Source organism: Pelodiscus sinensis, chromosome 15 (genome assembly GCF_052426305.1).
Source record: "Pelodiscus sinensis isolate ZL-2025 chromosome 15, ASM5242630v1, whole genome shotgun sequence".
NCBI classification, from domain to species: domain Eukaryota; kingdom Metazoa; phylum Chordata; order Testudines; family Trionychidae; genus Pelodiscus; species Pelodiscus sinensis.
Genome location: NC_143066.1, coordinates 28,135,593 through 28,160,231, shown reverse-complemented (window position 1 = coordinate 28,160,231; position 24,639 = coordinate 28,135,593). Strand labels below are relative to the sequence as shown.

The window sequence follows — 24,639 nt, the reverse complement described above, 5'->3', positions numbered from 1 at the left end:
CCAGTCTGTGACTGCCGCCCTGGCCTGCAGCTGCTTTGGGGCACCTTTCTTAGGGTAGTGGCCACCCTGTCCTGCAATCTGTTGGGGGGAGGGGGTGGCACGCTGCAAGCTGGCCCCTCCTCCAGCCCTCCCCCCACCCAGCTTGCAGTCTGTCTGGGGGAAGGTCCAGGTTCTGGGTGCTACCCCCACTCCAGCTGCCCCCCTTGAAGCCTGTTGGGGGGCTGACTCTGGGGGCTGCCTCCCTCCAGTGGCCCCTGTGGCCTGCAGGCTGTCTTGGGGGTTGGTGAGGCTCTGGGGATGTCCTGGGCCTCCAGCGGACCCCTGGGCTGCAGGCTGTTAGGGAGGGGCCAAGCTCTGGGGACTGCCCCCTTCTCCAGCAGGTCTCCACAGGGGTGGGGGCAGGGGTAGAGTGTGGAACAGGGGGCAGGTAACATGCAGAGCCCCAGCCCTGCTGCCCACTCTCTTTGTGTTGCAGCTGCCCCAGTGGCCACACTCAGTCTCTCGTCCCTCTTGTGAGTGCCCCTCTTTTTCGTGTCGCTCCACCCTCTGTCCCCTCCCTTTCCATGTTATTGAAAACAGTCCCATTCCCATCATTTCCCATTTTCCAGGTACAACCAAACCCTGACCTTGGTTTAAATTAAGGTAAGAGGAAGCTGCATTCCAAATTTGGTGGTCCTAGCTCTTTCAGCTCAGCTTAGGAGTTCTTGAACAAACAGACAAATAGATACACAGAGAAACCGACACATTCTAATACATACATGTGGACTATCTACATGGTTGCTGCCTCTGATAGAGATACAGAATTCCGAACTTTGACATTGTAGAGGCAAAGAAGTTGCATCTTTGGCACAAGAGTTGCAATTTGGTTGGGTTATCTGGCAGGTTTTTAAGAAAACTTTATGATTAGAATCTGGGTGCTGGGTTGATATCTAGGGAATAGAACGTGGTGTATGCTGCAGGAGCCTAATGTTTGATAGTTCTTTGACACATTTCTTTGGGTTTTGAAGTTCCGGTATGGTACACAAGTGACATAAGCTTTAGTAGGATGGTTGTATAACTACTTCACAGCTATGTTAAATATGTCATCCCACGTACATCACACCTCCCTTTCCATCTTCAAATAACGTCTGATAACCCTCCTGTTCCACAAAGTCTCACCACTCATGGCTCTGTTTGTATTAAGCATATTCTTTATCGTAAGCTTTTCCGGGCAGGAATTTATTTGACACATTTTAGTTTTATGTAACACAGTGTACGCTCACAGTACAGAGTACTGCACTTTTCTGGGCAAAAATATTCCCAGAAGAACAATAATTGGTGTCAGCATCAGGAAAAATCATGCCAAATCACTTTGTCGTCCTCCAAGAGCAGCTCAGATAGTATAGTGATGAGCATGGTGTAATAATCTATATAGAACAGATAGCTTAATGGTTTAGTTTTGAAAGCAAGAGGGAGGATTTCAGTTCATATGGTTTTGGATTAGAATAATCACGCCAGAGGAATGACCAAGATACCATACTTTCTATGGGAAGAAACAGGGAAGGGAAACAGCTTGTGGATTCACCAGTCTCTTTTCTTAGGGTTTTCTTTTTTAAGCCAGAAGGGCCTACCCTACTTTCATATGCAAATTTTTTTGTACATGCAGGTCATGATATGTTTGAACATCTTACCTACTCAGGGTACGTCTAGACTACAGGCTTTTGTCGACAGAAGTTTTGTCGACAGATACTGTCGACAAAACTTTTGTCGACAAAGAGCGTCTACACTACATTCAGTTCTGTCGACAAAGCAAGCTGCTTTGTCGACATGGTAGTGTAGACGCAAGGGACAGTTTACATGCAATAACACCTTCTGTCGACAGAAACTCTGTCGACAAAAGGCGTTATGCCTCGTAAAATGAGGTTTACCAGCATTGACAAAACTGTCGACAGAACTCAGCGGTAGTGTAGACGCAGGTATAGTTTTGTCGACAAAAGTGAACTTTTGTCGACAAAACTCTGTAGTCTAGACACACCCTCAATGTGTACTTTCACCCAAAAGAATGTGAAAGTTAGGAATAAGACCTAACTTTTTTGTCTGTATCTCTGTTATTTTGATCAGATGTTTCTTTGATAATAGCCCTTGATTTTGTGTTTATAACCTGATTTTGCTGGTTTAAAATGGTAGAAAAACTGGTACCAGTTTACCAGAAAATCTGCCTTCAAAATACATTTAATTCTTAATAGCTAAACCAAAGGACCCTGGTGGTGGTAGATTGTGAAGGCAAATTGTCGCGTCTAAGAATTTTGCTCTTACCAGTCAACAAAGTTGGTGAAAATTACACTGTCATTTTTATTTTTCAATGCAATTAATATTTTTTCTGCCATAATCAGCTACAAAACCTGTGCTAAAGAAACCTCAGACAGCTGTCTGAATGGTCCAGATTCTCAGCTATACAGTTCTGTACTTCGTCGTTTTATGAGGACATTTTGGTTTCCAACAGAAAACAGAAAAACCTCAAGGCTGCTGTAAATTATGACAATTTGAGATGGCTGTGATGGTCCTCTTGATGCTGTATGAAACTGACTTATAGATACAAATATGCATAACTTGAAGATGCTTTGGACGAAATACCTCATGTAACCTATCTATTTTAATGTCTCAGTCTGCTGGGTCTGTATATCTTATTTTCGTGTATGTATCATTCTTGTATGTAAAGTTAAAAATATGGGGTATGGAATGTTTTATAGTTCTAAATGTGCAAATGAAAGCCATCAAGGGTGTTTCCCAACGCCTGGGTGATCACCTGTAAACAGCCTCTTTTGTCCTTTCAGTCTCTAAACAGTGGTTGGTTTTAGGAAATCAAGTGACCACCCCAACTGGTAGGGGTCTGACCAGGTAATTTTCCATGGATGGGTGGAATGTAGAGAGATTTACTGCCTAAAAGTAAGGCTATTTAAGATGCAAAGTTTTTCAGTTCTTTGTCTTTGGCTGGCATGTCACTCCCAAGAGAATGAACCAAAGACTCCAGGGGAAAAAGGAACTTCTGTGTTTTGGAGGCTTAGCTGGAATAATAACAGTATTGGTAAGTTCGTAATAAGTGTTAGAACTAGCTATGCTTTTTTTTTTGTTACTTTAAATTTGTAATCTACTTTCCTCTGCCTGTTTTCACTTGCAATTACTTTAAGTCCAACTGCTTGTACTTAATAAAATCACTTTTATTTATTGCCAAGACCAGGGTAATTAATTGTTACCTGGGGGAGCAATCAGTGTGTATATCTTCCTTTCCTTGTTAACTACCTAAGTAATTCATTTAGGGTTCTGATCCCATTTGGGGAGTGGTTTCCTTGGAAGCTGGGATCAAAACTACATTTTCCTCAGACCTGAAGGCTGTGTCTATACTGCGCCCATTTGGATCAAGAAATATGCAAATGAGGCAAAGCATGGAATATAACCATGCCTCATTTGCATAATTAGGTTCCGTTTTTGTGCAAACCCGCCCCCTTGCGCAAGAGCTGTTCTTTCTGAAAAAAACATAGAAGAACAGCTCTTGCGCAAGAGGGAGTTTTTGCACAAAAGCCTGAGGCGCAAAAACGGAGCCTCATAATTATGCAAATGAGGCGGTGATATTCCATGCTTCACCTCATTTGCATATTTCTTGTAAAATGTAGGGTGGTGATTTCAGCTCTGTGCCTTGGCTAGGGGAGACCAGGATATCTGGCCCAGCAGGACAGGGCGGTGAGAAGCCTCAGAGAGCAGAGGCAAAGGTCAGTGGCTTTGTCAGCATTCTGGCATCTTCTGTGACTGCACCCTGTCACAATTGCTTCCGGGGGAATGTTGCAGTAGGTGATGAGTGCTAAAGTACAGCTCACTCAGGTCATGCCTGTGCCATGCCCACTCTCCGCTCCCAAGCCAGCAGTTAGCCAGGAAAGCATGGCAGAGTCTTGTAGTATTAGCTAGCCCTATGCTGCCCACAATGTTAAGGGACCTGAGGGAAAGGCTGGGGGAGGGGAGAAAGGGGAGGAATCCCTTGCAAGAGAAGGAAGGAAGGGAAGCATGGATAAGGGTTGCCAGGTGTGCAGTTTTCACCCTGACAGTAATTGTGACTTCTGTCCAGTACACACCTCTATGCTGGTGCTTCTCAAACTCATGCTTCTGCATTCATTCAACTCCAGCTCAGCATAGTATTTGCAAAGCTCAATATGGACTCAGCAGTAAATAAGTTTATATTTACAGACATTTAGTACACTCTGAAACATTATACACATTTGCTAACAGCTCTTCACAGCATAGGGATGTGTAGGGTTGCCAGGTGTCCGGGTTTTGCCCAGACAGTCCAGTAATTGTGGCTTCTGTCCAGTAAAAAACCCCAGAAAATACCGGACATGCAAAATGTCCGGTATTTTGTTTTTCTCGGATGAAAGGCCGGCAGGGACATTCTTCCCCTGCTGCGTCTGGTGGGGGTGGGTGTGTCCCCCCCCCAGGGCCACTTTAAAAATTTCCCCCAGCCTCCCCTGCAGCATGGCCAGATACTTCGGGTTCCTCTCCTGCACGTGGGAAAGGCGCCCACAGGCGATCTGGCGAGAGGGAGAAGCTCCACATGCTGGAGGCCTGCAGCATTTCAGCCAGGCAGCAGTGAAAGAAGCTGCAGCTCCTTCCCAGGCTCAGGCGGCTGCAGAGGTTGCCAGCAAAACTCCTTTTGTGGTGAGCAGGTGTGTGGGATGAGGAGAGGGAGGGAGGGATCCATTCCCAGAGTGGGAGGGAAGGGAAGCTCCATAGCCCCTTCCCCGCATTGGGCACCTTTTGGAAGGAAGCAAGGTAAACTTCTCCCCCTCCCACCCACATCTTCCCTGAATAGGCTGGCTAGCCTCTGGCAGACAGGAGCGTTAACAGTTAAGGAGGCATGCAGGACTGGAGGGACCGTGTGTGTATTTGTGGGGAATACCTTGCAGGAGTGGGAAGGAAGAGAATCACCCCCAGCCCCTTCTCTGCATCAGGTGCATTTAAGGAGGAAGGGGTGGCCACATTTGGGCAAGCCCTAGAACAGTGATCCTCAACTTTTGGAGCTGCCAGGTGCCCGGGGGGCGGGGCTGCGTATGCGCTGCGTGCCCGGGGGCGGTGACCCCATGTGCTGCGCACCTGGGGCCAGGGCCGCCCAGGGCTGGTGCTGCACATGTGCTGCGCGCCTTGGACCGGCACCACACATGTGCCACATGCCTGGGGCGGGGCCAGCCCCGAGCACATGGCAGGCACATGTAAATGCCCCAGCGGGCGCCATGGCGCCCGCGGGCACCGCATTGGGGACCACTGCCCTAGAACTTCTTCCCTGAAATAGGCTGGCTGCAGCAAGGAGCAGTGCCTTGTAGTCCTAGCTAGCCCTACGCTCCCCGCAATGTCTCCTTAACAGTTAAGGGACCTGAGGGAAAGGCTGGGGGAGGGAGGGGAGGAATCCCTTGCAAGAGAAGGAGGGAAGGGAAGCTCCCGCACCCCTTCCCTGCATGGATAAGGGTTGCCAGGTGTGCGGTTTTCACCCTGACAGTAATTGTGTCTTCTGTCCAGTTAAAAAAAACAACAGAAAATACCAGACTGCAAAATGTCCAGTATTTTCTGTTTTTCTCAGACGGAAGGCCCGTGGGGACATTTTTCCCCTGCAGGAGGGGAGGGGGGTTTGTTCAACCAATTTTTTCCCCACCATGTTCAGGATTTTTTCTGAAAGTATCTGAAAGTAGGGATGTGAAGAACTAGTGGACTATCTTATAAGCAAATGCTTATTGGATTGTAGACAGGCCAGTCGACTAGTCCTTGCTGCCTCTATCACAAAGAGGGAGCAAGGGGGGAGAAGAGTAGGTACTACGAAGTATCAGCACCATATGGAGCCTGAGGGTCAGACCCTGGGCTCCACACAGAGCTGCCGCTTTGAAACGCCACATGCAGCCTAGGGTCCCCAGCTGGCCTTGGGCTGCACAAGTGTTTCAAAGCAGCAGCGCTATGTGGAGCCTGGGGTCAGCTGGAGACTCCCCCGCTGACCCTGGGTTCCATGAGACACTGCCGCTTTGAAACACTGTGGGAAGCAAGGGGCCAGCGGGGGACTACTTAAGTCTCCCACTGGCCCCATGCTCCCCGCAGCACTTCCATCTTTGAAATGTAGCAACAGCCTTGGGCTGTTGCTACACCTCAAAGGAGGAAGCGCCCTTATTGAATAGTTGATGCAAATTGCATCAACTATTTGATTAGCCAAATAATTGAAATTTTACAACCCTAGTACAGAGTGGCCTAGGACTTAGCTGCAGGTAAAGTGAAATAAAACAAGGAAAATGGCACCCTGTCAATGTAAGACACATCCACCTTTGCATAAACATTTTTTTTTCCTTGGCCCATAGTGCAAGGAATCTGGTACACAGCTCTTTTTGGTTGAGCCAAACCTGCTGTAATTAACAAAAGCTGTTTGCTTCAACTAGGGTGTGGGGGAAAACAAAATCTTTTGGAAGCAAGATGGCCAGTTTCCCAGTTCCACTTACTTCCTAGTCTTGGAGTGTCCTGATACAGTTTCTTCACTAGATTGGGAGGATAAGGAAGAAGAGAACTTCTGGCCCCTCTGGGGCTTTCCCCCAGCCTTATAATGCCTCCCTGCTGTGGGCCTGATTCAAAAAGATTCCACTCTCTTCAATCGACTTTGGATCTTACCCTATGTTCTTGCTCTAATGAGCTGCTAGTTAACTTCTTACCTGCCTATATTAGTGAGGGGGAAAGCCTCTTACAAACTTTCATTTAATTTAGTAATTTCCATACTAGCTACTCCTTCCTACCCCCCCCAATAATAAAAATAAAAAGTCACCTCTCCTCCTCCAGGCCAACAAAACAATGCAAATGTAGCAATGTATAAGCCAAGCAGTATTGGAAGTTGAGACTAAGAATATTAAGAAATCTTCAGTCAACCACAAGCAGGTTTTTAGATATCAAGGCCACCATTATTTTGCACTTTAAGTTAATTTTGCTCCATGGAAAACCACTCCATAATAACTCACAAAGGCACTTTAAATATAGTGTTAAATTATACAGCTCAAAATACAGAAAGACACTAACCACACTGTATTCACTTAATATTAATATATATATATATATATAATCAAACTAATTACCTAAAATCAGATTCAACACAATACTGGAAAACAAAATTCTTGTTCCTTTAAGGCACTACAGTGTAAACAATAAAAAATACAGATACCATGCAATTAATGAGTACAAAAATAGAAGTTCTATTCAAAATGTATTTTGTAACAAAACAGTATTGTTTTTAATGTCATTTATAATCTTTAATTCCTTATTGTATATTTCTAAATATATTCTCACTCATTTGTTCTCTATTCAGACCGTACAATACAGTGACAATATGAAGATTTATTTAAAAGACATATGTGCTCAGAATAGTATAGGCTCATTTTATGTATTGCAAGAGGGAAGCGTAGTACCAAGAAATTCAGTTGATTTCCAAGTACTATGGGAACAAAAATACTGGCCCTCTCCCCACACATTAATGGTTTTATTTTAAATTGCAAAATGTGACTCTAGTTACATGGAGGCCTTTAGGAAACTACAGGTTCCATTCTGCAAGCACTGCCAGGTATGATGCTTACGTGACTGATATACCTTTAATTTGAATAGCACTGCTGTAAGTAACAAAGCTGGTCACTCTGTGGTATTCGCTGGGTCAGTTGCTCTGCTTTAAACTAAGACGATACTACAGGAGCATCAGTACACAAAATTGTGTAAAAGTGTATTGCTTGATGCAATTTAAAAATTGTGCCTGGGTAGCAATGGCAGATTAGAACCATAAGGGCTTAATGCTGCAAGGTGTTGAGCAATTGCTAGAGCTGGGAGTACTCAGTAGCCTTGAAGCCTACATGAGCTTTGCCAATGCAGTTTTAGGACTGATGGTTCATTAAATAGAGCTTTGTTTCTAAAAGGACGTTAGCGCTCTCAACAATAAATATTGTCAGATAAATTCACAAAGAGCATTCTTGCCCCAATTCAAATACTTTCAATAAGGAATTAATTAAATTAAAACATTCTGTTTTGTATTACTAATTGTAAGCATGCTCAGTCCTGTTGAAATGCGTGTTGATTACACTTTTAAACAAGACACTACTCTATCTGCAAAAGAACCACTTATCTATTGACCAGCCAGTTTTATTACTGAGTTGAAAATGAGGCAATTCCAGTTCATGTAAAGTTCAAACACGGTTCTCTAGAGACGATGCTGCCGACTCAAGAGATTCTACTCCCCAGTTGACTGAATATGCTGTAGTAGCTGATCACAGTAGGCTGGAGTTCGATGCTTATGTTCAACTGCTTCTATTTCTTTCGCCAGCAATGCTGGATATAAAACACTTCCTTCTTTTAACACTTCTATAAAAAAAAGAACATATATTCATAGTAATCAAAAGATTTGTCCTTCTCTACACATGCTTGAAAGTGTCTGAAACCTGACCTGGAACAACCTTAAGAAGTAAGAAATTTCAGTCTTCATGCTAATTTAATCCCTGTACTCTCTGTGGCTGATTATAAATCAAAGAACATTTCTGGTGATCTTCAAAACCCAGCTTCATGCCTTGTAACACAAACAAACATGCACAATTAAGCACCTCCCACAATGCATTGTATAAATTATGGACGGTCCCTTTGCTGATATTGGTAAATGCAATGTTGATAGCCAACTACTTGAAAATGGACTGAAATACCAGTTCATTTCACATAAGCCACACAACAGCTAGCATATTGCAGTGACTAGTAACTTCTGACAGATCTGAGGCAGTGATTTAATGGGGAATAGTGCTATACCCCATTACATTTCCCTAATTTGTTGTGTTCCTGGAAGGTATAATCAAACAAGGGAAATCTGGGATTAATAATCAAACAAAAACATTACAGGAAAAGTGTAAGCAAGGCAAGACTGTTGGGAAAACGGAAGTCATCCAGGAATTGTGCAAAGTGGAGAAGAAATCACAAAGATCAGAAAATCTAAAGTTCAGGAAAGAAGCAGTTCAGAAATCAGAGGAAATGTCATCTAAACAAGATATGAAAATGATAAAACAAGAACGTTAAATTGTATGGAACAATTAAGCTGATGATGTGAGCCTAAAGCTATCGGTTAACTGACAGCAAATGCTGAAGATGTGCGGTAAGTACGGAAGGAGTATTCTGACAAAGTGCTGAACTCTGTAGTTAATCTAGATACTAAACATTCCTTGTAAATTGATGAACATTGCACCTTAAAAGGGAGAACATAAGAACGGCCCTACTGGGTCAGACCAAAGGTTCATCTAGCCCAGTATCCTGTCTGCTGAAAGAGGCCAATACCAGATGCCCCAGAAGGAGGGATCACAACAGGTAATCCTCACTTGATCCCTCCTCTGTCACCCCCTTTCAGAGAAGAAAGAATGTCAGCACTGAATCACCACCAGAAGAAAAAAAAAGAACAGGAAAGCAGTTTTAAAATAGGAAAGCTGAAGAAAAAGACAATATAAGAGCTGGGCTGCTAAAGAAAAAATAGTGGGACAAGTGCTATCACCAGATTCAGAAAAATATACCAAAAAGGGAATAGCAATAAAAGGAAATGTCAGATGACTGGCTAAAGGCAATAGCAATACCAATCTTGAAGAAAGGAGATTCCACCGGTCTGTATAGTTATAGATAAAATGGAGAAATGTAGCCTCAGTGAAGCTGTAGAACAAGTAATATTTCTTATACATACCCAGGAAGTTTGATCAACGTTGACAGTTCTGAGGGTGAAGTTAAAAGGACGTGCACTTTAGCAACAAATGTTGCACAGAAGTTGATGAAATTAAGGACTGATAATAACATTATGTTGGTACCAAAGTGAAAATTTATCAAAATTTTTCAACTGTGGACTAACAGTATTAATCTAATAATACAGCTGCATTAAATGAAACAGACATCAGAAGGCTAGAGGCAGTAGAAATCAGAGCTGTCCAGAAGATGAATGATTTTAAAGTAAATGAAGAAGTTAGATGGAGAGTAGAAAGTAAAAGTAGAGTATGGGACTGGCTACAATTGTAAAGATTAAAGTGGTGCTGATACTGTAGAACAGGACTACTCAACTTTGGAAGCCCTGGGGGCCATGATGATACTCACATGCTGCAACTTAAGTTGCATATATATGCAAATATATATGCAAATATATATGCAAATAGCTTCTTCCACACTGACAGGCATGAATACAAAGATTAAGGCAAGACTACACAACATGTGGGCCTCATTTAAATCAGTTCTGCTGATATTAATAAAATGCAATATTTACCCGATTTCCACCCATATGACAGCACTTTTAATGAGCAATGACAGTTCAGGAATTTAACTACTAAAACACAACAGAAGACCATTATATTGAATCGCCATTGTGAAGCATGTTCCCAGTGGACAAAGGATCCCACTCGTGGGCCGCATGTTGAGCCCCTTGTAAACCCAAATCGCATTGCAGGCTGCAAACAAATGGGCTGTGGGCCACATGGGGCCCATGGGCTGCATGTTGAGTAGCCCTGCTGTAGAAGATAAACTGACTAGATGGCAGAACATTGTATGAAGGTGTACCACCAGACTGGGCTTAATGAAGAAACAAGTAATGGATAGGAATGAATGGTGTCACTAGTGCTCCCCATATGTGTAAAGATGCTTTGGGGTGAAAAGAAGCTAGAGTATTTAGTTTCCAGAGAGGAAAAATACACCCACCCACCTATTTGTATGAAACACTGACTATTCAATTTAAATTGCTTGTTGAACTATAGCTTACATGACTTACCTAAAATTGCCTGTTGGATATTTTGATCAGGGTCATCCAAATGAATTAACAGTTCTCGGTAAAGAAATTCAATATTATTTTTAAGTACAGTTTTTCTGTCATCGTTTCTTAAACATTTAAACCAGTTAGTTAAAGCTTGAGCAGCTGCTAGTCGTACATCATGGGCAGCATCATCCAGTCGCTTTAAGAGTTCTAAAAAAGAAAGCATATATGTCATTGAACAAGTAACACTGAACAGACACGAGAAATCATAAAAAAAAGACAAATAGTCAAATGGTTTCTTCTTCTTTTATATTATAAGACAAAAAAACCTGTATTTCATGACTGTGAAAAGCTAAAGATTATTAGGTTGCTTCTATCACCCATCTTTGAGTTCCTGGACTATACCAAATAGACAGTATATAATAATAATGGATTATTACTGGATTACTGCTGATTTAGCAGATTTTAATTTAAAAGCATCTCTTCATAAAGATGATATAAATTTATACTCATGCATGATAAAAATACAGCTGGGAACTTAATTAGAACTTGGAGCATTAACATTTGTTTCCACAAAATATTTCTGTCAATTATTGTTATTTCAGAAAATATTGTATGTTAAATTAGTATGAGTTTGAAATGATCTAAACTTGTACAGGGTTGAGGTACAGGTTGCACCTCCAAAATCTGGGACTCTCTGGTCCGGCAACATCTGTGGTCTGGAAGGACCATGGATATTGCTGGACTAGAGATCCCCCATTGGCCAGAATCATGGTCTGGGCTGGTGGTGGGGAGCACAGCCTAGCGGTAGCAGACCCAGTGTGGTGGGGAGCACAGTCCACACTGGGGCTGGAGGCAGGGCACACAGCCTGCCCCCCTTCCCCTCTCCAAGCACAGCCCTGGCAGCAGCAGAGCCAGCACAACGGGGGAGCACAGCCCTATGTGGCTGGCAGCAGAGTGTCCATCAAAGACTGGCAGCACAGTCCTGGTTGTGATGGCATAGCTGGGAGTATAGCCCCAGCTGGGCGAGAGGCAGTAGAGCCTACTCCCAGTGTGGTGAGTGCACAGCCCCAGCCGGAGTCAGTGCGCTGGGGAGCGCAGCCCTAGCAGGGCTGGGGGCAGCGGGCCTGTGGTGGGATGCAGGGCCACAAAAGCTGGGCAGGGAGCCAGGTCTGGAAAACTCTGTCGTTTGGGACCATTACGGTCCTGAGGGTGTTGGACCAGGGAGGTCCCACCTGTACTACACTCACGGATTCCAGTACGATGTGAAGAGGAAATCCTTTGATAATTGTTCAGTGACAATACTGATTACTTATGCCTATAAAATGAGTTGCTAGTTTCTTGCTGTGCTATGTGGCAAACACATTACAACTGTGGTGCCCCACTTGGGAAAGAGACATTTAAAATCACCATTCCTGATACCCACTCCCCTGATAACCACTCTGTTCAGCACTTAGATACTATATGGATGTGTGCTATAGAAAATCCAAATGCAAAATTATCCATTTTTTTGCATGTAAATCTACATGTGTGTCTATATAGAACATTACTACCATTGCTCTTTGAAGTAGAGTCTATTTATAGCATGACATCACAGTGTGTTGTCAGTATGATTCTGAACAGCACTGGCAAGAAGCAGAGCATAGCTACTGTTTGCATAATGTAACTGTGTTTCACCTGCACTATAGTTAACATGCACACTACTTCATGCAATCTAAGCTGGGAATGATGCAGATGAGGAACAGGCAAGTTTTGAGAAGAGGATATTATAGAGAAAGGTTCCACCTAGTGGTCAAACACACAATAGCACTATGATACTTCAGACTGATTCTGCAAAAATTTTATGCTTGCACTTCACTTTACACACCCTAACTTATCCCAGTGACTGCAGGTGAGAATATTTAAAGCTGATAAAATTAAGCACATCTTGATCCTTCAAAGACTTGCACATTAATAGTGCATCCTGTGAAACAAAAATGCTGTCAAATGCATAAAACTGTACAGCCTCTTTCCAAAGTTTTTATGTTTATAAAATTATTAGAGGGGAAAGTTTATCAAGAAATGCTGATAAAATACCAGATAAAAGAATGCAGAAAGAGCCTTCTTTAGATAGTGCATGTGTACAGGACAGTGAAAGAATGAATGAACAGGAAAGCAAACTGCTCACTCAGGATAACCCCTCTATGTAGAGGACCAACACAAGAGCTATGTTAGGGATGTTAAATTTTGAGTAATTGATTAATTGTATAGTTGATGCAATTTGCCTTGACTATTCGATTAATCGATAGGATGCCTCTGCCTTTGAAGTGTAGCAACAGCCCTAGCGCTGTTGCTACACTTCAGCAATGAAAGCAGTCCCCACTGGCCCTGTGCTCCCCACAGAGTTTCAAAATGGCAGTGCCTCGTGGACCCGTGGACTCCCCTGCTGATGATCCTGGGCTCCACGTGGCACCGCCACTTTGAAGTACCCTCTCTGCTTCGCCTCCCCCCCTTTCTGATAGAGGCAGCAAAGGAGGGGGGAAGCGACTAGTTGACTCAACTATCCAATAAGCATTTGCTTATTGAATAGTCGACTAGTCATTCACATACCTAAGCTATGTATTATTTCAATTTCATGTAGGCCACATACAGGCCTCATGCTGGCCCAGAACTGAGGTACAATGACACAGTGATAAAAAAAAAAGACTACCTCCTATTCTACCACTAGTGTTTCCATCTTTACTAACGTCAAGTGAAACTGCAGAAGGGCTAGGCAGATTGTGAAAAAAGCCTGAGGGCCAGCCTGTACGACTAATCACCAGTCACATTATTTTACATCCTCAAAGACACTACAGCCCAGATTTAGGTGAAAAAGCAAAAGCAATATTAGCTATGGAGTTGCTGACATATAAGGAAGATTCATTAACAGCATTTTAAAAAAATTCATACCAGGATAAATGTTGTTGAGTTTTTCTACATCAAACTGCTTCCCACAGATGTTTAAAAAAACATTGACAATACGGCAAGCCATTACTCGAGTCATTTTAGAATCTTCATCCAATGTGGCAATTATCTGATGCATCAGTGCATCTTCCAGTTTAAAAATCTACAATGAATAAAAAAATATTAAAATAGTAGCCTTTCAGTCACCTGCAATAAGTGTACGAGTTACTTTAACTTAGAATCTCTGACAGAGATGCTATCTGCTTTAATATCATTTTTGAAAAACGAATTACCAACTAATATTTATAATAATATTGCATTTGAGTTGTTTTATTTTTTGCATTCAATTTAGTATGGTGAATGAAAATAGATTATCAGGCCGGTCCTGTAATGAACACTTATGGGGAAACATGCAATTGAATGTTGTGTAAGGGGCAAGGCATATGTTTAACTTGCTTTTGTGTATTTTTAAATCATTTTCATAAAAATTCCATATTTTGGAGATGATTATGTTTGTACCTAGTAGATAACACTCATGCTCTAAATGGAAATTTTAAAATACAATCCTTTGTCATGCAGTATTCCTGCAGCTGCATTTTATATTTTTATCTTTGTAATATACAGATATTCTGTACTGCACATTATTGTAGGAAGGTACAAAGGTCTTGATGCAGCAAAACATTTTTGGCCGGGGGCCATTTCAAAAATTTTTGAAGTGTCCGCGGGCCAGGCCAGAAAGGGTGTGGCCTAATCCAGAAGGGGTGGGGTCAGAATGCTTCTGGGCTTCCCCACCCTCAGACCATAACTGGTCTGGAGGTGGGGGATGCCTTTGTCCCCTCCCTTCCCTTTCCCCCATACCCTTGGCAGGGTGGGAATAGGCTTCACACACTCTCCTGCCCCCAGGCCTTGATTGGCCTGGGGCAGGGAAAGCATGGGAAGCCTGCTTTCGCCCTGTGAGCAGCGTGTGGCACTTTAAAGTGCTGTGCACTCCTTGCAGGGCTGAGACAGGGGAAGGAAGCTTCACGCAACTCCCAGGCCCTGATTGCTGCACAAAGCTTCCCTCGCCCTGCTCCTGCCCTGCACGAGTGTACAGCACTTTGAAGTGCCGTGCGCGCCTCACAGGATGGGGGGCAAGGGGGTGGAAACTTTGCATGCTCCTCCTGCCCCCAAGCCAATCAGGGCTTGGGGGCGCGGGAGCGCATGATGTCTCCTCCTGCCCTGCGAGCAGTGTGCAGCACTTCAATGCACTGCATGCTGCTCACAGGGTGGGAGGAAGCTTCACGCGCTCCCCTGCCCCCAGGTCCTAATTGGCCTGGGGTGGGGAAGCAGCAGGACCTCTGTGGGCTGGATCCACCTGTTTGGTGGGTCGAATTCGGCCCACGGAGGCCCTTTTGCCCACCCTTGAGCAAGACCTTAAGCATGCAAAGAGTCCCTTCAAAGTCAGTGAGAGTGCTTTCGCATGTAAAGTTAAGCCTGTACTTAAGCAATTTGCTGAATCAGGGCTTGTCACAGAAACACCTCTTCCTCCGAAGTTAAGTAGTATTAATATCACTTTTAATGCCACTTTTCTTTATAGTTAATTAAATGTTAAGCAGAATAAGGGAGGGATGTTAGGAGATCAGTAGTTTAACTGTGGCCCACAATTTTCTCAATGTGACCTGCACCATAACCATCTTCATCTTACAGTGAATAATATAAGAAAAATCCATATGATCCAAAGATGTCACTTGGACCTCGATGAAACTTTGCCTAAACCTGCTCCCTTTCCTTCGTATTCACCCACAAGTCATAGAGTATTTTTGTTTTCTATTATTTTTCTGAGTTCACTCGCTAGCATAGTGATTATTTTGTTTCACCTGTAAGTTGTTACTGAGACCCATTAGATGCACAGGATGAGGTATCCACATGTGTTGATAGGGATGGTAGAAACCTAGAATCTTGAAAGGTGTGTTGGGGGGTAGCAGAGGAGAGATGTCTGCAGATTTTGCATCTATTGTTTAGGCAAGATCTGGGGTTACTTTGACTTTTTGTGTCCTGGTCTGTGGGGAGCTCGGGAGAAGGGTGTCTGAAGACCAGAAGAGGGGGTTTAGTAAAGATTTCTTTCAGGATGTTGTGCCTATCGAGTATAGGCTGTAATTCTTTGATGATAATCTTAAGGGTTCCAGTATGGGTTGACAACTAGGGATATGAGGTTGGAGGAGGTTTCTGAAGTGAAGCAGCTTCTCTTTTATTTGGGTGGCCCATTCCCTGATGTTATCTACTTCTCTTGTAGAATGTCCTTGTTTAGTGAAGGTAGTTTCGAGTGCGTTAAGATGTTTATCCAAGACTTTCTGCTTGGAATATATTCTGTGGTAACTGAGTACCTGGCTACAGATAATATATTTCTTGGGTTACTTTACACTGAAGCCATACAGGGTCAAACCAATTACAACCCATACTTGGTGGGACCCACTTCCTGAAATAATCCTTTTCCAAATCTCCAATGCCCCCACTTCACCAAGTTCAGCATCCGAAGCAAGTTCCCCACAGACTAGGACACAAGAAGCCAAAGTGTCACCAAACTGCCTGAATAACAGAATAAATTCTGCAGCCATATTTCCACTGCTACAAAGATCAATACCCCCCCCCCCCCATCCCTCTTTTGAAAGACCATACATTTTTCAAAATCATGGGTCCTACAAATGTCTATCCTAACATATGGTGTACTTCAGCCAGTGCTTCAGATGTCCCCAAAACAATTATGTGGGTGAAACAATCAATCACTATGGTCTCAAATGAACTCATATAGGAAAATAAGAGACAAAACACCCTGTCATCAGTGGGTGAATACTTTTCACAAAGTGATTACTCCATATTTTATACCCTAGTCCTCATCCTCAAAGAAAACCTACAAAACATCTTCAAAAAGACAAGCCTGGGAACTTAAATTCATAACTCTACTGGACACTGAAAATCATGGACTTAAGAAAGACTCTGGTTTTATGGCTCATTACAACAATCTGTAAAATACCCTGTTGACTATTATGCTCTTTTCCACTAAGTCTGCAGAGGTGTTAATTTTAAGTGGGCTTCTACAATGAATGTGAACTCCTTATTGCTTACCAATCTGTTCCCCTTATATTTAGCTGTGCCTCTGGGGTTACCTTCGCCTGGCTTGAGGAAGAGCTCTGTGAAGCTCAACAGCTTGCCCTTCTACCTACAGAAGTAGTTCCACTAAAAGATATTCACTCACCATCATATCCTGGGACCAACATGGATACAACAATATTGCCAACATCTTAAAACATCACATTTTAAAAAGGAGTATTTTTAAAGGACAAGTTTTTGTTTACTATGTATGTCTTTTATTTTCCTGCCTAGGCTTTGAAGTACATTTGTTGGGAAAGAGGAAGCTTACCTCTTTAGGTGAAAGCATTTCACCGTAAATAAGAGCCCAAAGGCATGATACAGCTGTAGTGCGGATGGCAGCTGCTGTTCTTCCAGCATGCCACTGCAGATTAGGAGCCAATATTTCTTTTATTACAATCTCAAGATAGCTAAGAAACTTCCTAAAGAAAAAAAAAAGTTCATGAGAAAGAGGCAAAGAGATTCAAAGCCTGGAAAGAAGTTAGGAAAAATAAGGAAGAACAAAGCATAACTATTAAACATTTGTATCCATTATTATTATAATATATATTAATAGCATGGATGGACCTTTGGTCTGACCTAGTGTGGCTGTTCTTATGCTCTTAATTGCTTAACTTTTTTCAGCTAAATATCTGGACTTCAAACAAATAATATATTCAGTGAAAGGGGAGTCCGGACTTCTTTCCAGTTCAGATTGCCAATGACTTGCTGTGTAAATTTTGTAAGCTGTTAACCTTTTGTGCGTCTGAATTTACCAACTGTGGAGATCATAAAGGCCCAACTCATGCAAGTGCCAAGCAAGTTCATTAAAATTTGTGCAGCCCCTTGAGATAATCCAATGAAAGATGTTATATAAACAGAGAAGTGTATTTGCTATTGATGAGACCCATATTACTGATATTACACTGAATCCAAATTGGAAATATTCAATTTTTCTTTGTCTCAGAAGCTACTCTCTCTAGGAAGAGAGCTTTGTAGGATTTTTTATTTGTTTTGAACACTGGGGATGTCAACATGCTTGTGTGTTGGATACCTTTGATCATGAACAAGAGTTAACCATTCATTCCTGTTGAATAAGTGGCCAAAATACCCAAGGGTGTATCTAGACTACAGGGTTTTGTCAACAAAAGTGGACTTTTGTCGTCAAAACTATTCCTGCATCTACACTACCGCCGCGTTCTGTCGACAGTAAATTGACAGAACGCGGCAGTTTTGTCCACGGCGGTAAACCTCATTCTACAAGGAATAACGCCTTTTGTCGACAGAGCTCTGTCGACAAAAGGTGTTATTGCAGCCACACTGTGATTTTTCAAAAGAGAGCGTCTAGACTCTCTGTTGAAAAAGCGGCTTTCTTTGTCGACAGAACTGGCTGTAGCTTAAATGTTCTTTGTCGACAGAGGCTTTGTTGATAGTATCTGTCGACAAATATTTGTCGACAGATACTGTCGACAAAGCCTCAGTCCACAAAAGCCTGTAGTCTAAACGTACCCCAAATCTGCTGCAAAGTTAAACAACTATACCCAATTACCCATCTAATTCCAGATAAAACAATCCTTATTTTAAATTGAGTATAAAATATATAGACTTTGGACACTAGCCTCCTTCTTTTCCTCCCCATCCTCCCACGTTGCTGCTGACCTCCCCCAAAGTCCTTTTGGCTTCAGGGTGAAGTAAGTGACTCCTATAAAGACATGACATGGATTGGAGGAACATAGTATACAGATGTCTGTGACAACCACCAGTCCCCAAATATTTTCAAAAAAAATGTAATAGATTTCCTTTGTGGCCTATCAGTCCAACAGGGACTGGTAGTGATTTTTTGTCTAAAAAAATGTAACTATTACTGTTGGTTCTTACTAGATGGATAAAGAACCATTCTAGAAAAGGCCTTATCAGTTAGGTATAATATGACTAGTACAGGGGTCAGCAACCTTTTCAAACCAAAGAGACTAACTACATCAAAATTCAGAACAAGTGGTCAACAAAGAGCTATATAAGAATGTCCATTTGCATGACTGAAAATATACAACTTAATATTATTGATAATTAACACGATGATTAATAATAGCATAAATGAAACACTGTACTCACAGACTTTATATAATAGGACTTCTACTGCTGCATCTTTTCACACATTTCACATATCATAACTGGTCAAATTCAGGTTCATGCACACATTCAAGCTACATGAGTACTTACACATTTTTAAAATTTTGAATTAATTTTCATTTTAATTTCAAAAGTTACATGTATTTTGGGAATGACAGAAGAGCCATATTTGGTTCCATAATGACCCATATTTAGCTTGAGAGCCATAGATTGCTTAGGGTTGCTAGATGGCTTCAGAAAAAAACACTGGAAAAACCCCACAAAACAGCGTGGCCCCTTTAAGAAACGTGTGGTGAGGCTTTTTGGCCTTAACAGGCTGCTGGCAGCCGCCCGCCATCTTGCCTCCCTGCGTGGGGCCAGAAAGCTCCCCTGCGGAACCCAGTAAGCACTAGGGTTGCCAGGCTGCCTTCGTATTGAGCTGGACAGCTCAGAATTTTTGCCTCCTGTCCGGGGAAAAAAAATCAGAAAGTACTGGACATTTTAGGTGTCTGGTATTTTCTGAATTTTTTTTGCAGAGACCTGGACTAGAATATGGAGAGTTGATTTAAATAATCTGAATAGCTAATGTGTTAGGCATGAATTCTCTAGTACACTGATTCTCTAGTTTTCTGTACATTAAAATTGGAAATCTGTATGTTCTATATGATAAAATCCATACAGCTTTTTTTTTTAAATCTGTTTCAGTTTAGAATAGCAAATCGGAATTAGAGACAGGAAAGACTACGTTCCCATTTCTGCTTTTTGCCCAGCAGGTGGCACTTAAGAATCAGTAATAAAAGAGAGATCAGAACCTCTAAAATCAAATTAATATCTGACAAAAACCTTTGATTTACAGTTTCCACAATTGATATATTTTAATGCATTTATAAAGTTTTTTCAAAAGATAATGGTCATTTCCTACACAACAGGTTACTAGGAAAGTTCTGAGTATAGCCCATTATTACTATACATTTCCTTTTAGCTCTAAGGTGGTCTATGCTAAGTGGCCCTTAGATACTTTAGCATTTTTGGGAAGGCCTTCTCTAAGCAGTTAAAGAAAATCTGTCAAAATATAGAGATAGACTCCTTTCACACTTAGTATAATGGCATATTCTCTCTGAATAATTCCTTCAAACATGCCTTGTATTTGGTATCAGTGAGGCAAATCAAGGCTAATATTATAAGACTTTTAGGCAAAATGAAATGGCCACACAAGAGCTCTTAATAAGGTAATTAGAACATGTCAATCTGAACTATTAAAGTGTGTAATAAGAAGAAAATTATTTTTGCATAATGAATGATGTTATATGACTACAAGAAAGTAAACACCATTTTCTAGGATGAAGTAAGTTGTTCAAACAATGGACTCTCTATGGTTACATCTACAATGATACATTGTATTTATGCATTTTCACTGGTGTATGCACAACAGTAAGAATGTACAGGTTGAAACTCTTTTAACTGGGATTCTTTCGTACAGCATCATTCATGGTCGGGCATGGATGTTACAGGACCACAGAGTCCCAGTGGAGGGCCAGCAGTAAGGGGTTGGCAGGGCAGTGGGCTGCCCACAGGGAGCTGATGGTGGGGCCGCCCAGGGCAGCATGAGATGAGGAGCTGGCTGGGAGGCCAGCGGCTGGGCTGGGGGGCCAGTGGCAGAGGTCCAAAATGACCTCCCCTAGTCCGGAAAAATCCCTCATCCAGGACCAGTCAGGTCCCAAGGGGGCTGGACTAAGGAGGTTCAACCTGTAGTTTATACATTGCTGAAATCTCACAATCACATCTGTACAAGCGAATGTCTAAATATGAACTATTTCCATACAATGAGATTTCTCCCACCCTCCTTTTTGATAGAATTTACTAATTTGTGAATTTGCCTTCACTTTTTATAAAACAACTAACGTGGTTCTATGTCCATAAAATACTTAGCTCTTACATAGCAGTTACCAGTTGCTCTCAAAGTGCTGTTACAGAGTAAAGAAATTTGTATTTCCATTTTATATATGCAGTTATGCTCTACCCTCATTTTCTTTAGATGTCAAATATTTTAATACTTTTTCAGAATTATTCCCTTTCTTCATTTTCTATTACAGAATTGTAATAAGCAAATTCAACTGAAATTTGCTTTATAAAAATATTAATATGCTGTATTCATCTTTAACAAAATGTGAGAAGACAGTGGTCCACCGCAGATAGAGGCTCAGAAACTCAAGAAATACTGCTGGTGCTAACTCCAACCTAATATGCAAACTGAGGTGCAGTGGCTGAGAAAGTTACAGGAGAGCAATTTATCCAGATCATTCCCGGAGAGGGGAAGATACAGGTATGTCATCAGCCTGAGACATTGACCAAGGCCTTATGCTTGATGGATGCTTGATGGCTGTAGACAGACCCCTCTAAGGCCATGTCTACGCTAGCAAACTATGTTGAAATTAGTAAATTCAATTTAACTCCCGATTTAACAAATTTGAACTAGCGTGTGCACACTATGGAGAAGCCTCAAAATTAGTCCAAGACAGGCTCTATTATAGTTCCTTTAAGCCTCAGGAAGCACTGAGGAATAATAATTTTAAAATAGCGGCACCAGAGTATCCCCACTGCTGTTATTTTGAAATAACTATTTTGGAATTACAGTAAAACTCCGATGGTCCGGCATCTGATGGTCCGGCACTCCTGATGGTCCGGCACCAACAGGAACCCGGAAGTGCTCCGGGCAGCCGGACCATTGGAGCTGCTCTGCCCCCATCTTCCCCGATTCAGCCGCTGCTAAAACTGACCAGTGGCTGAATTGGGCAAGTTGGGGACAGAGCAGCTGGAGTGCTGTCGGGTAGGTCCCGTAGCGCTGCCCCTCGGGGCTGCGGGACCAACCCGGCAGCACCCCAGCTGTCTCCATTCAGCCGCTGCTGAAACTGACCAGCGGCAGACTCCAGGAAGCCCGAGGGAGAGCTGCTCTGCCCCGGCTTCCTGGAATCAGCCCCTTATCAGGTTCAGCAGCAGCTGACTTGGGTACACCTGGGACAGAGCAGCTGGGGTGCTGCCGGGTTGGTCCCCGCAGCGCCGAGGTGCGGCGCGACTGGACCAACCCCGCAGCACCCCAGCTGCTCTGTCCCAGGTGTCTGGATTCAGCTGCTGTTGAGACTGACCAGCGGCTGACTCCAGGAAGCCCGGGGCAGAGCAGCTCTGCCTCCAGCTTCCTGGAGTCAGCCACTGATCAGTTTCAGCAGCGGCTGACTTGGGGACACCTGGGGCAGAGCAGCTGGAGTGCTCCCGGGTTGGTCCAGTAGCGACGCACCTCGGCGCTGTGGGACCAACCCGGCAGCCCCCCAGGCTTCCTGGAGTCAGATGCTGATCAGTATCAGCAGCGGCTGACTTGGGGACACCTGGGGCAGAGAAGCTGGGGCACTGTGGGGTTGGTCCAGTAGCGCCGAGGAGTGGTGCTGCGGGACCAACCCGGCAGCACCCCAGCTGCTCTGCCCCAGGCGTCCCCAAGAGCAGCTGGGGTGCTGCCGGGTTGGTCTCGCCGTGCCAAGGGTCGGCACTACCGGACCAACCAGGCAGCACTCCAGCTGCTCTGCTGCAGACGTCCCCGATTCAGCCGCTGCTGAAACTGACCAGAAGCGGCTGAATCAGGGACACCTGGGGCAAAGCCGGACTATCGGAAGGGGGGGCTATGAGGTGTCTGGGGTGGCATCCCCCCCACCCCACCCCTCTCATAGCCCCCCCCTTCTGATAGTCCGGCACCCCCTGGGTCCTAAAGGTGCCGGATTATCGGAAGTTTACTGTAGTGTTACTCCTGATGAAAAGCAGGAGTACAGAGTTCAAATTTCATGGCCTGTCATTTCAAAATAAGTGTGGACACTCAGCTTATAAATTAAACTGAGGGGGAAGGGAGGAAGGCTAATTCAAAATAAAGTCCTAGTGTAGACCAAGACCAAGATGCCAGGTAGTACTTATACTGGATCCAGCAGTCCAGCGCATTCTGAAGCATGTGCCAAGTAAGAAAAATGGCCCAACTGGAACTACACCTCTGACTGAATGTTACCAGTGGTCCAAGATCATAGCAAGGCTGCTGACCCCAGTATCACAACCCTTGCATGCTTTAAGAAAATTGGCTTATGAATATGAATATGCATAACTCAAAGACATTTTTAGGCAAAATGCATCATGTAACATCATTTTTAAAGTTTTTAACTGCTGAATGTGTATATTCTATTTCTGTGCAACTATCATTCTTGAATGTGGACTCAGATATATGAAGTGTAAACCTGTTTATTGATCTAAAATTTGCAGTGAGAGCCACTACTGGTACTTCAGGACTTTAATGGCCTGGTGCTCAAGTTACAATCTATGAATGGTTTTGTTTTTTCTGTAAGCCTGGACTGTGGTTGGTTCTGCCAGGCCACCTGATACTGGAATACATTTTGGATCTTGTACCTTTCCACTCAAGGTGAGAAAAGTCTGAGCTGAACACAAAGAATTCTCACCTTCAGCAAAGGGGATATAAAGGTGACAAACCAAACAATAAGATGCCAGGAGACCTCAACTGATCATTCAAGACGCCTGCTTGAAACATTTAAGACTGAACAGAGGAGAGGATCAGGCTCAAGACAGGAGGATGCTTTGATGGTGAAAAAATATAATTAGAACTACTGTTAGGATAAGAATTTGCGTGTAACAAGTTTCTTAGTTTATTAGGCTTAATTGGCATGTTTTGTTTATTTTGGTTTAGTAACTGACTTGGATCTGTCTGTTTTCACTTGCAATCGCTTAAATCCTATTTTTATACTTAATAGAAACACTTTTGTTTCTTATCAAACCCAGTGTAATTGTTACCTGGGAGGGAGGAACAACCATTGTGCATCTCTCTTCTTGATAAAGAGAGCAAGTTTTATTAGCTTTCTCCGTGTAAAACTTTTATACAGAGTAAGATGGATTTATTTGGGGGTATAAGCCAGCTGCTTGAGTCTTGGGTCCCTGACCTGGGCTCAGGCCTGGAAATAAATGGCCAGCGGCACCCTTCAAAACCCAGGCCCTGAGTACAGGGTGGGAAGCAACACCAACGCAGTCCCACAGTCAATAGGGCCTATGCCCTTGTTAAGGCCCCAGAATGGTGTTAATATTTAATGTGGGCACAGATGTTTAGAAACACGTCTTAAAAACTTTCAGTTAAAAAAGAAAGGTATTATCAAATGATGTCTTAATCACACTGGCCCTAATCCTACAATGGGATCTGTGGGATCAGTGAACATCAGGATTCCCCATTTCATAGATCGCATTGGAGGATGTCAGCCTATAAACTATTTGTTATGCTTTCATGTGAAAGCAGTAACGAAAAAGTTAAAACAGGATACCTTCAACCTTAGTCATCACGTGTAGGCATAAGTCCTTAGTTAGTGAGTATTTAGTTCACTGAATTTTAAACACACCAGGCTAGAATGTAGCTTTTATAATGAAATGGAGGACATCTCTTTTTGGTTTTTCTGTTAAATTTTACATTGATAAATAAATCTATAGTCATTGCTTATAACAGTCAGTCAGAAAAACACTGAAATTCTCATCTTAGCTCTCAGTTACCATAGTCCTTCTCCAGTAGTTGTTGGTTTTGTTGTTTATAAAAACAACAAAACCAAGCTCTCCCACCACTGTCCAACCATTAGTGCTGCTGTGGCATGATAGCAAAGATGGGAGAGTTGCTGTGGATAGAGATCAGACTTTTTTATTTCTGT

The 24,639-nt window shown here is 42.9% G+C and overlaps 1 protein-coding gene across 1 annotated transcript in view; it reads right to left on the bottom strand.

The window, feature by feature from the left end:
* Positions 1-7,009: 7,009 nt before the first annotated feature.
* Positions 7,010-24,639, bottom strand: part of DNAAF5 (dynein axonemal assembly factor 5) — a 62,678-nt gene continuing 45,048 nt past the window's right edge. Inside the window, exons 10-13 of the mRNA XM_075899536.2 lie at positions 17,097-17,247; positions 13,706-13,862; positions 10,796-10,987; positions 7,010-8,385 (exon numbers count right to left, since the gene is read on the bottom strand). Coding sequence (XP_075755651.2) covers positions 8,255-8,385; positions 10,796-10,987; positions 13,706-13,862; positions 17,097-17,247 — 631 coding nt within the window. The 3' untranslated portion in view covers positions 7,010-8,254. The remainder of the gene's footprint in view (positions 8,386-10,795; positions 10,988-13,705; positions 13,863-17,096; positions 17,248-24,639) is intronic.